The 16,814-nt window shown below is 35.6% G+C and overlaps 1 protein-coding gene across 5 annotated transcripts in view; it reads right to left on the bottom strand.

Annotated features, from left to right (window-relative positions):
- Positions 1–16,814, bottom strand: part of KIAA0586 (KIAA0586 ortholog) — a 132,131-nt gene that overhangs the window by 102,185 nt on the left and 13,132 nt on the right. For all 5 annotated transcript variants that reach the window (XR_016038178.1, XM_055436633.2, XM_088839563.1 and 2 more), the window contains exons 7-15: positions 16,403–16,624; positions 13,995–14,145; positions 12,099–12,266; positions 10,311–10,434; positions 5,336–5,468; positions 4,536–4,750; positions 4,043–4,115; positions 2,103–2,330; positions 995–1,169 (exon numbers count right to left, since the gene is read on the bottom strand). Coding sequence is in view for 4 of the 5 variants with exons in the window: in XM_055436633.2 (XP_055292608.2) it covers positions 995–1,169; positions 2,103–2,330; positions 4,043–4,115; positions 4,536–4,750; positions 5,336–5,468; positions 10,311–10,434; positions 12,099–12,266; positions 13,995–14,145; positions 16,403–16,624 (1,489 nt within the window). In the remaining variant the exon portion in view is untranslated. The remainder of the gene's footprint in view (positions 1–994; positions 1,170–2,102; positions 2,331–4,042; positions 4,116–4,535; positions 4,751–5,335; positions 5,469–10,310; positions 10,435–12,098; positions 12,267–13,994; positions 14,146–16,402; positions 16,625–16,814) is intronic.

A 16,814-nucleotide genomic window follows, 5' to 3' on the forward strand; every position in this document is an offset into this window, starting at 1 on the left:
CAGGTAACAAGACCCAAAGAGGAGGCTGTATCCATAGGTTCTCAATCACTTCATCATTAAAAGAGTTAATTCATACAGTGATTTCTGGATTTGAAAGTATTTTAAAACCCTGGGTCATCTTTTGCAAAAGTTTCCAAATCCCAAATATAAGTTAACAGCAAGCTCTAATAAATCAATAAATCTAATAAAACATTAGGGTAAATATCATCCACAAAGCCTACTAAAATAAAATCTATAAGATTTCAAGATAAACTGACACCCTATATGATCAATTAACTTTTGTAAAGGAAAGGAAAAATAAAGCAACCACCAACTCACAAGACAGGGTCAGAAAGGAAAATGAATTGGGATCCATGAGTTATGGCATAATATCAAAGTGGCTTATAGACTGCTAAAGCACAAGCTGAGAAACTTCAAAATGTAACTAAAGTCAACAAACTCAGTACTTAACTAAGAGTTATATTTAAATATGCTAGTGAAATGGTATGTGAATCAAAACACATAGTGATAAATATATTTTTACTTGTATATAAACATGATAAAAAATTTTCAATTCTGCTACTTAAGACTCTTTGATAACAAACCAAATTTTAAAAGTGCCCATAAGCACTTTTCCAGTGAGTCAACTCGTCACATGAACTGAACTGAACTGATAAGCACTTTTATGATAATGTACCTCATATGGCTCATCTTTCTGTCCATAAAGAAAATGATAGACTAAGATCTGCAAGAACAGCCTACGTTCCCTAGATTATAATTTAAATTGCTTAAGAGTCATCATCTCTTAAATTTTATCATGTTTACCTGAAGATATCATCCAATACTACTTTTACCCCCAATATTTCGAATCTAGTCTATTTTTTCCTACTCTCCTGGAATGAATATTTCCATCCCTAAGCATGATATAATTTGAATGTATTTATAATTAATAAATAATAAGCAAAAATTAAACTTTATATATTAAACTGATACCACAAGAAATGAGGTTTCATACCTTTAACTCGTTCTATTACTTTTGGTCTCTGTGGTCTGGACTTAGGAGATGGAGAATTAAATCTGAGATATGGTCCTTTTTTAAGAGTGCTGCGATGACCTTGATAAACTGGTTTTCCATAGATTTGTAACATATATTCTTTGTCTTGCTCCACTGTGGTTGCTTTCAAAAATCCCTAAGTACACAAAGGTATTCAACTCATCAGCAAAATAGTCATCCGTTATCTCATTTTTCTAAAACCTCCTTTTGCCAGCTTAAGTACTATACTAAGAATGATGAGATCAGGAAAATCCTCTATATTAAATGGCTCTTAAATTCTGGAGACAATTTCCAAACTGCATTTTTAAAGTTTTCAAAAGCATGAAAATTAAAGACAAAAATCATTTACCCAAGAAACATGAAGATTCTTACACTACTAAGCATATTTTCAGTACCAAAAAGAAAGTTTAAACACATTTTACAACTGAAAGTAGTAACTTTCAAGTACAGTAAAATGACACTAACCAAGTCTTTAAATAATTTTCTATATTTCTGATCCCACCTTCAATCATAATCTAAATGCCACAGAAAAGTAGCATTTATTGAATATCTGCTAAGCACCAAGCACTGAATTAATTAGATGCTTTATTAATCTGCCCAACAATCCATGTTTGGCATTAACAAAGTTACTACTCAGAGCAGCCAAAAAATTCCCTCCATAGCATCTAGTACCTTGCCATGCAATTTTTGGGCACTAAACAGACATTTATTAAACTGAAAAATAACCAAACAAAAATACACACATACACATATACACGTGCAAAGATGAAATACAATTTTGAATACCACGAACTAAAAAATCTAATTTTTGGACTAGATGATTTCTAGATAAATCCAGTATAACTGAAATACTATGATTATAAGTATGTCAACTCAAAAGGAAAGAACAGTGTACTTTGTGCAATAATTTCTGTGTTACAGATATCAAAAACTCTAAATATCAGTAGTTAAAGACGGTTTTCATTTGAATAGCTATTCATATATTTAAAACATTTTCACAGTCACTTCATTATTTAAATCTTTAATAATAATGCAACATTTACATCACAAAACCAGATTAGGATCTTACTTCTTTCCTCTGTTTCTGCAAGCTTGAAGCAGGCATGCTCCTTATAGGTGGATTTTGAAGATGATCCTCTTTTTGTTTTTGAGAATGTTTTCTTGGAATTACAGCGTTGTTTACAGTTTTATCTTGTGTGTTGGTTTTAATATATTTATTCATGTTGTGAGCTCTCTTGTTCCTTTCATTCTTCTGATCAAATCTCTTTTGTTCATAATCTTTTCTTGTCAGTTCATCCTTAACATAATCAAAATTAAAATTACTTAAAATCTATTCAAGTAGTAACACTTCACATCCAAAGTTGTTGTTGTTGTTTAGTTGCTAAGTTGTGTCTGACTCTTTAGCGACCCCATGGACTGTAGCCCACCAGGCTCCTGTCATGGTATTTCCCAGGCAAGAATACTGGAGCAGGTTGTCACTTCCTTCTCCAGGGGATCTTCCCGACCCAGGGATCAAACCCATGACTCCTGTGTCCCCGGCACTGGCAGGCAGATTGTTTCCCAGTGAGGCACCAGGGAAGCCCATTTTTTCCTACTGTTATAGAAATATGATTTAGCAGTTTTAAAAGCTTTATAAATAAATGATATTGGTTTACATATGAATAAAAATTCTTTTTAGAATAAACAAAAAATTTAAAAGGCTAGTATTTTATGGAGCAGAGGAATGAGAAACAGTAGATGATCTTCAGGGGTAAGAGGGCAATTTTTCATCATAGAGGTTTTTACATTATTTGATGTTTAAACCATATGAATATAGTAACTTCAAAAAATAAATTAAAAAATAAGTTTTCAAAAAGTAAAAATTTTGTAATAAAGCTCTGAGATATTTATAAATTAGAAGTTACCTGAAGGTTTAAAGAAGCATATTTTGCATGAAATCTACTGTTACAGAGTTACATATATTGCTAGTCATCTGAAGAACCAGAAGTGAACTCCAAGTCTATTGACCCTTAGGTCAATTTTTTTTCTGGTGCATCACATAGTAGCTAATATAAACTCTTTGTAACTGTATTAGAGATACATATTCTTAAGACAACAGTGTTTAAAAGTGTATTTTAGAGAGTTCCATGGTGGTCCAAAGGTTAGAACTCTGTGCTTTCACTGTCAAGGGCCCAGATTCAAACCCTGGTCAAGAACATAAGATCCCAAAAGCTGCATGGTGTAGCCATAAAAAAAGAAAAGAGACAACAAAGAAAACAACATACACACACATAACCTCCCCCCCACCCCCCCAAAAAAAGTACATTTTAGTGTTTACAGCTATGGAAACCAAACTAACACTTCATTCTGCTACAACTGTGAGTAAGCATATACACACATCTTACAGTCAGGAAAAAAATACTTTGCACCTCAAGGTAAAAATGAGTTACCCTGTCTAGTTGTGCTTACTTAAATACATAAAATATTGAGAAATTTCCTTTAAATTACTGACCCCCTAATAAAAAGAACTCTCCTGGATTTGTGCAATACTAATGTCTGTAGATACACCATAAAATGTGTGGAAGTGAGAAAGTGGCAATTTTTCCATCTGGAACTGACTTCTCTAAACACAGAAACCTGAGAGATTTTTGTGGAGTATTTTCCTTTTAACTAACTTTGATGCTTTTACTTTGGTAAGCCACTGCTTCTAAATCTGCTGCCTTCTTTTTTTCTTAAGTATACTTTTTTATGTCTACTTTCTTTTCCAAATACTTTCGCTAAATTTTCTTTGAAATCATTCATATCTTAGTAGTTATCTACAATTTTCCAGTTAACAGCCATAATATAATTTATGGGACAAAGCACATGTTGAATAAATGGAACTTATTACTAATAAGTACAATGGGTGACAGAGTGAAATTAAGACTTATAAGTGGACTTATAAGGAATATTTTGAGAATAGCTATGATACTTATAAATTGGAATCAATGGTATCTCTAAAGAATTCACTTAATTCTTTCCAATACCTACTTGAATTTCTGCAGAAATCGTTTTAATCCAGTCATCTACAGTCTTTCTGATCCGAATCTTCTCTGATATCTCTCTACAAAAGAGAAAAAAGAATTTTCTTAGATTAACATTAAAGATCCTAAGAACAGATCTCCTATTTAGCTTTGAATCTATTGTGTAGCCCAATATCCTTCATCTGAAAAGGAAAAGCCAATGTTATTAGTTTCATCAAATGTTTCAAGGATGCCTGCAAAGCATATGTAGATTCCAGTAAATACATAACAAAAGAGAAAAAAAAATTAAAGGGAAAATTAACACCTGTGAAAAATAATAGCAGCATATGTATAACCAAATTCCAACTTTATAATAAGCCCACACTATCAAAGGCAATGAAGAATCTTTTCTAAACATCAAAACACGTTAAAGCAAAAGGAAGTGCTTAGAAAAAAAATGAGGAGAGCCTGTAAACTGGCAGCTTCATAAAAAACCTTGGGATGCCAACATCCTGTCCTACCTTTTGTTGGATAGAGCATTGATAAATGAATACATGGCAGCTCCATCCTTTGCACGAATTATAGCTTCCAGATTTTCTTCAAGTACTTTTTTATTATTTTGAACTCCTCTTAAAATCTTCTCAGCATCTTTCAATACAGATCTTGTATTTGTTATTTGAAGCTTAATGGAATTCTGTGGAAGATCAGCAAGCCCTGACATCTGAGATTCTTTCCACTTAAAAGATAAAAAGGCAAGAATATCAATATGTAAAACTTATATTCATATTTTAATCCACATAAGAGCTGTTAGTATAGTTTGGGGCATATACTACACCAGTCTAAGGAATGAATTTGTCAAACTGAAGAGCTATAAAAGAATACTTGGCAACTAAAGTTTCTTTCCATTTAGATGCATACTGTGAATGTTCAGTGAAATGGGGCTGGGAAGCCCACAGTAGTTCAGTGGCCTATAAGCTCTATCTGGTGAAGAAAGCTAAACAAATTAAGAGCAAGGTAGGCAGGGCAGACAATGTGAACTGGATAAACAAGGGCCATTCATATTCCCCTTCTGCCTTCCTTCTTCTCCAACAGAAGCTTGAGAGTGACAGTTGGCCACGTGGCTCACTTTTAGCCAAGGAGTAGTAAGTAGAAATCACTTGACGAGGGCTTTTGGAAAAGTTTTGTAAGGGAAACAAGTTGGGCTGACATATCTTTCAGTGCTCTGTCTTCATCCTCCTCCTGCTTTGTCTTGGTAACTTTATTTCTTACATAATTTTTACCTTTGCTCATCATTAATTTCAAGACTTGGTTCACACTTTACCTGAAGCATGCTATTCGCTTCTTTCTTCTTTTGGTCAAGTTCATGAAGAATATCATCAGGCTTCTGCACAGTCACTTTAGCTGTTCCTAGTTCTTCATAGGAAGGAAATCTTTGAGTGGCTATAGTATCAATGCTATAAAAGATTTCAAAGTAAAGTTTTCTAAATTGCCATAAATTCAGGAAACATTTGATGATATAAATCTTTGATACATTCTTAGTTATATGAATTCTAAATGGATCTTATTAAAATTGTACAAAGAATCAGTCAATTATTTGGTTAAACATACAAAACACAAAAATTGCAAGAAACAAAATTACTGTGACCAGATTGGTTTAAGAATAGTAGGAAAAGAGCAGAAAATGGTTTTGCTTTGAAGATACTAATGTGCAGAAGCACTTTTATGATGGTAGAGTAATAATCTCTAAAAATCTACTCCTGAATAAAAGCAAACAAAACACTAGCAAAAATGGTCAAATCAGCTTTTTCAGAATGGTGGGAATTAAACAAAAGCTTGCAACCTAAGGAACACTTACTTAACAATAATGGCTGACAAGAACAGCAAGCTCTATGATATTTTAAATTGCTCTATTCCCAGAGGCCTCTCCCCAACTCTGAGTAGCTTTGAAAATCAACAGCCTCATAATCACTATAGCTGTGAAAACCAACAGCCTCAGAGCCACTAAAAGGGTGGAAAAAGTGTGGAGCTCCTCAAAAAAGTCATATTCACAAGGTTTCTCCTTAAATCTGACTCAGTAAGAAATCCCATCCCGGGGTCCTTTTTTGAAAACAGTGGCAACTGTTTAACATCTTAGCTGCCTGAGGGAGTCATACCCGTTGAAGCAAACAAGAGGGTGGACAATAAGCCAAAAAATTGGGGAAGGAGATGTCCATAATGGACTTGTTTAATTTTTGGTCACACCCCGTGGCATGTGGAACCTTAGTTCCCTGACCAGAGGTCCAAGACATACCCCCTGCACTGGAAGGTGGAGTCTTAACCACTGAATTGCCCAGCAAGTCCCCACGATGGAGTCTAAAAAGCTCTGAAACACTACCGGGGCTCTAGAAGGTCACGTGCATGTACAGGGCTATATGCATGCATAAGAATGACCTAAGAAGGGCATAATCTTTCACATCTGGCTGACCATGAACTCTGTACGAGTAGGAAGTCAGGATTAAGACAGGCTGACAAACTACTGGAACACTGAAAGTGTTCCCCAGTGTATACACACACACACACACACAGTCCCTCGGCAAAGACAGTGAGACTTATTCATTCAGTATAGTTAAGGAAATCTTCCAATCATTAGCTGACTTAGCTAACCAAATGGAGACTTGCTACACATAATAAAGAATAAAAATTACAGAATTAGTCCAGGAAAATCATTAAGCAGCAACAACAAGAACCACCACCAGCAATAACAAAAAACCCTGGTGGGAGGGTGGGAGTTGATGGAAGAATCTAATTTCCAGAACTGGCCCATTAAATTATTTTAAATGTCTAATTTTCAACAAAAAGTTGTGAGATACAAAGAAATAGGAAATATAGCTCAGACACAGGAAAAAGAATGTAAGTAGAAACTATCCTTGAGGAACTCCAAATATTGGACTTTACTAGAGAAAGACCATAAATTAGCTACTATAATTAGAGAAAAGCATCAGTCCCTGGGTTGGGAAGATCTCCTGGAGGACAGCATGGCAACCCATTCCAGTACTCTTGCCTGGGAAATCCCATGGATAGAGGAGCCTGGCAGGCTACAGTCCATGAGGTTTCAAAGAGTCAGACACAACTGAGTGACTAACACTTTCACTTTTCAAAAGAATGAAAGGACTGATGCTGAAGTTGAAGCTCCAATACTTTGGCCACCTGATGCAAAGACAGCCAACTCACTGGAAAAGACCCTGATGCTGGGAAAGACTGAAGGCAAAAGGAGAAGGAGGGTGGCAGAGGATGAGATGGTTAGATAGCATCACTGACTCAATGGACATAAATCTGAGCCAGCTCCAGGAGATAGTGAAGGACAGAGGAGCCTGGTGTGCAGGAGTCCATGGGGTTGCAATAAGTCAGACATGACTTAGAGACTGAACAACAACAACAAAAATAATAATGGTCTTGGGAATTCCCTGGTGGTCCAGTGGTTAGAACTCCATGCTTTCACCACTCCATACTTTCCAGTGGTTAGGACTCCATGCTGAGTTCAATCTCTGGTCAGGGAACTAAGATCCCACGAGCCACAGACCAAGACCAAAATAAATAAATAAATAAGAATGAAGTCTCATCAGACAAAGAATACCAAAAAAGATAAAAGCTATTCGACTTCTGTGGTAGTACAGTGGATAAGAATCTGCCTGCCAATGTGGGGGACATGGGTTACATTCCTGGTCTGGGAAAATTCCATATGCCATGAAGCAACTAAAGCTCATGCACTGCAACCACTGAGCCTGTGCACCATAGAGCCCACATGCCACAACTACTGAGCCCACATACCTAGAGACCACCCTCTGCAACAGGAGAAGACACAATGAGAAGCCTGTGCACTGCAAAAAAGAGTAGGCCCCACTTACCACAACAAGAGAAAGCCCACAAGCAGCAACAAAGACCCAGTGCAACCAAAAATAAATAAATAAATAAATAATTGTTTTAAAAAACAAAAGCTATTTTTAAAAAAAGAGAAATTCTAGAGTTGAAAAATACAGCAACTGAAATGTAAAATTCACCTGACAGGCTAAACAGCATACTCAAACTGGTAAGAGAAAGAATCAGTAAATTTAAAGATAGGTTAATTGAGATTATCCAGTTTGAGGAATGGGCTTCCCCAGGAGTGCTAAAGAATCTGCCTGAGATACAAACGATTTGGGTTTGATCTCTGTGTTGGAAAGATCCCCTGGAGTAGGAAATAGCAACCCACTCCACTATTCTTGCCTGGAAAATGCCATGGACAGAGGAGCCTCGTGGGCTATAGTCTATGGGGCCGCAAAGAGTTGGGCGTGACTGAGCACAGTTTGAAGAACAGAGCAAAAAAAGGATGAAAAAAACTAAAATCCTTAAAGACCTGTCAGATACCATCAAGCATACCAACATACAACATAGCCCAAGGAGAAAAAAAAAAAGGTCATGTATACTATTTAACTGTGTAAAACAATAACGGCCCCAAAATTCCCCAACTTAATGAATGTTAATTCACTCATCCAAGAAGATCAACAAAATTTTAGGAGGATGAACTCAAAGAGATTCACGTTTAGACACATCAAACTGTCAAAAGCCTAAGACAAAGAGAGCATCCTTAAAGATAAAAGTGATTAATTATATACAAAGTATCCTTAGATTAACAGCACATTTCTCATCAGAAATCATGAAATCTAGAAGGTAGTAAAATGATATATTCAAAGCACTAAAAGGACAAGAGTATCAACCAAAAATTCTACATCCAGTAAAACTATGCTTCAAAGATAGAAATTACGACATTTTCAGATAAATAAAACTGACAGCATTCATCACTAGCAGACCTGCTACTGCTGCTAAGTCACTTCAGTCGTGTCCGACTCTGTGCGACCCCACAGACGGCAGCCCACCAGGCTCCCCCGTCCCTGGGATTCTCCAGGCAAGAACACTGGAGTGGGTTGCCATTTCCTTCTCCAGCAGACCAACCCTATAGTAAATACTAAAAAGAGTCCCTTAGGGTGAAATAAAAGGACATTATGCACTAACTCAAATCCACATGAAGAAATAAAGCGTGTGGGTGAAAGTTAACTGTATAGGTAAATATAAAAGACAGTATTAAATTATTTGTTTATAACTCTCTCCTTCTATGTGATAGAAAAGACAACTGTGTAAAACAGTAATTATCAAGCTGTAGAGACAAGCTTATAATGTATAAGGACAAAATCTGTATGATAATAATAGCAGAAAGAAAAGAGGAGGGAGTCAATCTATATTGCAGTAAAGTTTCTGAACCCTATAGAAATTAAACTGGCATTAATCCTAACTAGACTGTTTTAAATTAAGATGTTAATTGCAGTTCCTAGGGCAACTACTGAAAAAATAACTCAAAAAAAAAATAGTAAAAAAGCAATAAGGGAATTAAAATGTTATCCTAGAAAATATCTATTTAATGTTAAAAAAAGACACTATGGAGGAACAGTGGAATAAAAAAAAGATCTACGATATGTAAAAACACATAACAACATGACAGACATAAATCTTACTTTATCAGTAATTACACGAACTGTCACAGACTAAAATTGTACAATGTCTCCTTATGAGATTACACAAAATATAGCCTGTTTAGTTTTTGTTACTGTAGTTTTCATGACATTCAAGAAAAAATTATAGTGGCTGACTATACCTTGACTTTTACTATTTACTTGACTTTTTAAAAACTTTTTTATTATGTAAAGTTTCAAACACAAAAGTAGAAAGAGTAGTATAATGACCTCCATATACCCTTATTAACCTACATCAATAACTAACTCACGGCTATCTTCATTTCATTTACACTTCCAAACTGGTTTTCCCCACCATGCAATAGATTATTATTGAAGCAAATTCCAGATATCATTTAATCAGAAATGAATAGTAAATAATCTACATTTTGAGAAAATTAGATGTATTCATTTGGTGGCTTAGATGGTAAAGAATCCGCCTGCAGTGTGGGAGACCTGGGTTCGAACCCTGGGTTGGAAAGATTCCCTGGAGAAGGCAGTGTTCTGGCCTGGAGAATCTCCATGGACAGAAGAGACTGGCAGGCTACAGTCCATGGGGTCACAAAGAGTCGGACACAACTGAGCGACTAAACACACACACATTGTATAATTATAGAAAAGAGGAAAGATATATTAGCAGAAGAAAATGGTAACTAAATCTAAAACAATTTTTAAAAGCAATCTTATAAATCCATTAAAATTCCTGAAGAAATTTTAGAAATATTAAAGAAAAAACTCTGTTCAATCTAGTTTGTATTCCAATCTCATTTTTACCTGTTTCTCCTCTCAGGATTCCATCCCGTTTTTGACCTAGCTAGTGAAGTTTTGTCTGAAGATTCACTTATTCTTGTCAAAGAATCATGGTTATTCAGAATTTGTTCCAAGAATCCTACACTTCCTACAATACAAGAAATACAGTATCATTTTTCAAGTACTAATTCATTCCTCTTTTATATAATAGCTCACACATATTTGTACTAAATTAGTGTCACATGGTAATGATCTACTCAGTTCACTCTACAAGGTAGACTACATATACATCAAAAACTAAATATTTAACTCATGGAAGCTATACTTGTAAAGGTAGACTACATATACATCAAAAACTAAATATTTAACTCATGGAAGCTGTACTTGTACAAGTTCAGGCCTGAATTAATTTCCATTACAGAAGAAAAAGGAGTATGAATGAAAAGTAACATCATGGCAAAGCCCTGTATACAGAAATATTTTTATAAACAGTAAAAGGGAGATTGAACAGTTTCTTCATAGCTAGTATTGGTTGATTCTTCCTTTTAGCCTCATCTTTAATGAAACTACTTATCAATTTTTTTGGTGGTCAAGGTTGGTTTACTTATACAGATTATATTTTTTTAAATTACTTAAGAGTCTTTAAATGTGTCCGGGACAAGATAAAATGCATTTAAATAATTCCAAAAATGAAAGCTTATACTTAGCATTTCTGCTTACCTTTACTATAAACACTATAAGGATCTAAAACAAATTATTTCTTGTCACTTATAAAGGTTATTAGCATTTTTCTAACTGAACATGATAATAAATGTTAAATTTCTTAGTTTTATTATTAAAACTCACACTTAAAAATAATATAAGTAAACATGATAATCAGCTTACTTTCAACAATGCATTATTTTTTATTAATAACATACTTTTCATTAAAGGTTTAAATAATTACTTGTAGAAGATAGAATAATTACAAAGGTTTATCTCCAACTCCTACAAAGAATCAAAAGAAGCTTAATTTGCCCAGTATCACTTAAAGAAAAATATTAAAAACAGAGGTCCCACTTCAGTTCATTTGCTGGTTTTTTTTTTTCAGTCGCTCAGTTGTGTCTGACTCTGAGACCCCATGGACTGTCACCCACCAGTCTCCTCTGTTCATAGGATTTCCCAGGCAAGAATACTAGAGTGGGTTAGGGTTACTATTTCCTTCTCTAGCATATCTTCCTGACCTAGGAATTAAACTCATGTCTCCTGCTTGGCAGGAGATTCTTTACCACTGAGCCACCTGGGAAGTCTACGTGAGGGAATTATAAATCATAAGTGTGGAAATCTGTTCCTAACTTGAGATAGGTCTAACAAAAGTTGTTGCTTTTGTTTAATCACTTAGTCATGTTCAACTCTTTTGCGACCCCATGGACTACAGCCCACCAGGCTCCTCTGTCCGTGGGATTTCCCAGACAAGAATACTGGAGTGGGTCGCCATTTCCAGGGGCTCTTCCTGACCCAGATATCAAACCCATGGCTCCTAAATTGGCAGGCAGATTCTTTATTGCTGACTTCCTGGTAAAGAATCTGCCTGCCAACGCAGCAGACACCAGAGATGCAGGTTCAATCTCTGGGTTGGGAAGATCCCCGGAGAGGGAAATGGCAACCTGACTCAAGTATTCTCCCTGGAAAATTCCATGGACAGAGGAGCCTAGTGGGCTACAGTCCATGAGGTAGCAAAGTGTTGAAAATGACTGAGCACAACACGGTAACAGAGTCACCAGGGAAGCCCCTAATAAAAGTAGTATGTGCTAATTATAATTGCCTTATTACCTGTATGACATGAAAGCTCACTATTTTCTTTTTCTTCTGTAGGATTTTCCCTCTTTGATATTTTATCATCCTTTGAAACAGGAACAGGAGCAAATCTGCGAGGTGCTGGTGTCTCCAAAGGAGACTTTTGTTTATCAAAACTTGTATGTTCAACCTCTCTTGAAGGTGCTTCAACAGAAAATTAAGAAAATAATAAATTTAACTTACTTTAAAAAAAAAATTTAAATTATAATATTATTCTTCCCCATGTTTTAAAAATAAAACCAAAATTATATAGGCTACTCAATTTATTAACAAATACATAGAAATAACTTCATCCTCACTAAAAATCAAAAGAATATAAATTATAAATACTTTACACTTAAACCTAATTAAGTAAGAAAAAATATGACAATATTCAGTGCTATTTAAGTTGTGATGAAAATGGCAAAGCCAGACACTGCTCATGGCAATGAAACTAAGGCCATCTGGCACTAAGTACGTATGCTTAGTCATTCAGTCGTGTCTGACTCTTCATGACTCCATGGACTGTAGCCCACCAGGCTCCTCTGTCCACAGGGATTCTCCAGGCAGGAATACTGGAGTGGGTTGCCATGCCCTCCTCCAGGGGACCTTCCCAACCCAGGGATTGAACCCAGGTCTCCCACATTGCAGGCAGATTCTTTACTAGCTGAGCCACCAGGGAAGCCCAGTACTAAGTATAACAAGTCTCAAAATTTTTATACACTTTGATCTAGAGATCCCGCTTTAGTGAGCACAAAACACAATGTTTCTATTGTTCAGCTGACCCAGGGATTGAACACTTGTCTCTTGCACTGGCAGGTGATTCTTTACCACTGAGCCAACCTTTACCACGGAACCACCAAGAAAGCCCACAAAACTGACAACTATAAACAGTGAGCATGGAGACCTGAGTTCTTGCTGCAGCTCTGACACTCCCACCCTCAAGCCAGGTGACCTAGAGCAGGCAGTCATAAACTTTCTGTGCTTCATCTTCCTCCCTTTACAACTTAAAAAATGACTCACATTACTTCACAAAATGTAAGACCCACACGTTTGTGGGAGACATAAAGCAACTTGCAAGTTTAACGAGCCTTTAATATGTCTGATATATAACAATATCCTAACAAATGTCAGGGATAATGTACTACATGGATCTTATATATCACTAAAGGGATAGGCTCTTGATTTTCATCAGTTCATTATTCAAATATCAGTAACTTGGAGATAAGAGTTTAAATTCCAAAGGTTTAACACAAATATGTTGTGTATTCCTTTGTTATTATAAAGAGATTTTTAAAATTTCATTATAATAGACTTGTATTACTCTTTGAAAATATGTAGAAATAGTTTATAACTGTATTCAGGTGGTTTCTCCCCTGACAGAATGAAGAAACACAGTTTCTAAATATGCAGTTTGTCAGAGTATTGGTGAGCTGCTGACAAGCAGTTTCAATGCTGCGTATATGTGTGTATGCTGGTTGCTCAGTTGTGTCTGACTCTGTACCCCCAGGACTGTAGCCCTAAAGACTCCTCTGTCCATGGAAATCTCCAGGCAAGAAATTTGGAATGGATTGCCATTTCCTTCTCCAGGGGATCTTCCCAACCCAGGGATCAAACCCAGGTCTGCTAGATAAGTAGAACTTTTTAAAATTTATGTAGAAGAGCTGCTGACAATTTATGGAAGTTATTAATTAAAAACCATTAAATAGGACATGATCCATAACTTGGCTGAACAAGTTTCAAAATAATCTAGAAATGACTTGGCCGAAAAAAATCCCTAAGTTTATAAAATAAAGAGTCTCCTATAACCTAGTAAATAAGTTTTCTGCTTACAAACTGCAAAGAACATTCATAGCTGGCATCTTTTATTCATAGAGAACTACATATTTTTACCTTGTTTGGAAGTAAAGACATTATGTGAAGACAGATTACTGCTGTAATTCAAATGGTCTGGTTTTACAGGACACTTTTCCACCGCTCTAGAAGGAGGGACAGTAATGGGCTGAAAACTACTAGTCTTGAGTGCAGCACTGATGAAATGAGTCTAGAGAACATAAAATAACTTTGTTAATTTCAGATATCACCTGCAAGAGTTAGATGGCAAAATATCTTGAAAGTTATTAGAGGACTTGAAAACAATCTATTAGATTTAATAAATGATAACCATATAAACATTACATGCAACTACTCACTGCAGGAGCAATGCCACGGGAAAGATAGAGTAACACAAAGACTTGGGTTACGTCTGGCTCTACAGTGTGGCCCTGATCATTTGTTCTAAACCCCAATTTCTTCCTTTTCACCTCAGAGATGGCTCATCACATACTCCTGATGGCTCAGGAAACAGAGACACTACTGTCTCCTAGAGACACTATCTCTAGGAGAGAACTAGGAGAAAGGGACCCTAGCTCTTGACCTCTGATTAAACCAGAGAATTTAAAACCAAAACATCTCATCTTTTAAATACCGATGATAACATTTAAAGGTTTAAAAACCATTGGTAGAAAGCACTAAAATAAAACCGTAGCTTTGCACAGTAGCAGTAGTAAAATATTCATTTACATATAAATGGAAAACACAGTGACAACACAGTTTTTAACACTATTAATTAAAATATCTGAAAGGTACACATATCATAACTAATAAGACTGATTTTAAAAGAGTCTTATGCTAGGCAACAAAACAAAATAAAAAGAATTCTTAAAAGAATTTTACAGAATTCTTAAGTGTGCTGAGATCCCTCTACATAAAACAATTTCATTTCATTAAGCATTAACTGAACGATGAAAATACCTTACATGTCATAAGTTCAATTTTCTCTGTAATTATAAATTCCACAAACAAGATGTCTAAATTAGCAAAAGATTTCATTCTTCAAAAATGATAAGGTTAATAAATTATGTGTTTATTTATGGAAGGATAAATGAATGGCAGAAAGGCACTTAGAACTATGTTAAAAGAAATCAATGTGCTTTTCAAATGTGTAATCTCATTCTATCCTAAACAACAAAAATAAAAATGCTTTCTAGGTAAAGAAATCAAGGCTCAGAGAAGCAAAGATTTCTGTAGACAGGGGACCAGCACTCTGATAGGGCCTCTCCAGATGATGTGCTACACACTCAATGTTAGCAATGTACAGAGTACTTACTAAAACTTTATTTTATATGCCGTAATCATTCCTACTAAAATAATATCAATCACATCAACATTTCAAGACAAACCGTATTCGGAAGACTTAAAAATTATAGGATATTAGAGTTCACTCTATGATCTTATACTGAGCTATAATAAGCTTATTTTTGTATATTCTTCTAAATGCTATCTTTTAATTGTATCTTTAAAAGTTTTTAAGGAGTACTAGAACTGTGTGCTCAGTTCTGGCCAACTCTTTGCGACCCCACGGACTGTAGCCCACCAGGTTCCTCTCTCCACGGGATTTTCCAGGCAAGAATACTAGAGTGGGCTGCCACTTCCTACTCCTGGGTATCTTCCAAACTCAGGGATCAAACCCTCGTCTCTTGCATCTCCTGCACTGACATCACCTGGGAAATTCAAGTTGCACAGTAATAAGGGGTGGAGGCGGTGGGGTAAATTAAAAACAATGCATTTACAATGCTGGTCATTCAGTCATTCAAAAAAATCTTTTTTAAAAAATCTGAGTACTTGAGTGCTGGGTAGTATTCAAGGACTCTGAAATTTCAAAATAAATACACTATACTATTAGCTCTCTGTGAGAATAACTCTTTTTATAATAGCCCTGTGCCTCATTCAAAAGGCATAAGAATGTTCATTCTTTTTAACTAGGTAAATGTAGAAGCAAATATGTATACTAGGTGATTCTCATCCAAGGGTGTGTATCAAAATCATTAGAGAGCTTTCAAGGATTTCCAGGCCTATCTTAGACCTGCTATTTCAGAATTTATGACCAGTACAAGCATGTGTATTTTTATAAAGCTCTCCACATGATTCTGAAGCACTTTGCCAGGCTAAGAACCACTGATATAAACAGAAAATTGCAATGCAATATAAGCCCTTTTAAAATGCCATGAAAAGAAATATCACAAAAGAAGGAAAATAACAATTATAAGGAGAGGTCTCACAAAGCTAGACACCTGAACTAGAATATGAAGACTTCTTCTTTTCCACATAGAAGAAAAGAATGATGAACAAACAAATCATTATTTAAGAACTAAAACTGTTACAATCTAAGGCGATGAACTACTGGAATAATCAATGAACATCAGCTTAGAGATCCGAGTGATGAAAGGTTACGGGATGGGTGGTCGCTTTATTACAGATACCTGAATATCGATTTGCTGTTGTTGCAGTCTTTCAAGATGCCGAATGTGTTGCTCCATAAACACATTCATTTGTTTTTCATGATCATGACAGTGCAGTGTCTCCTGTTTATTCTGCATGGTTGTCTGCTGCTCTGTAACACGTTGCAACTGTTTATCAGTCTCCTGTAACTTATTGAGTAATTCTGTAACAGAATTAACCTTTGCTTCCAACTCACTCTGCACCTAAAACAAAAATACCCAGACATCAAAAATATGCTCAGTTATTGGAAAGGCTATATAAAGTGAACTGGTATAGAGAAATTATCAAACCAGAGCTTTTACCCTCTACATTTCTGATGCTTCTAAAGCCTTTATTTTTAGAATCACAGAAATAAAAGGCAGAATAGCTATCCTTAACCAGATCTTTTTTCTC

The sequence above is a fragment of the Moschus berezovskii genome, chromosome 9, assembly GCF_049115385.1.
Source record: "Moschus berezovskii isolate FMDL1 chromosome 9, NW_MosBer_1.0, whole genome shotgun sequence".
Lineage (NCBI taxonomy): Eukaryota > Metazoa > Chordata > Mammalia > Artiodactyla > Moschidae > Moschus > Moschus berezovskii.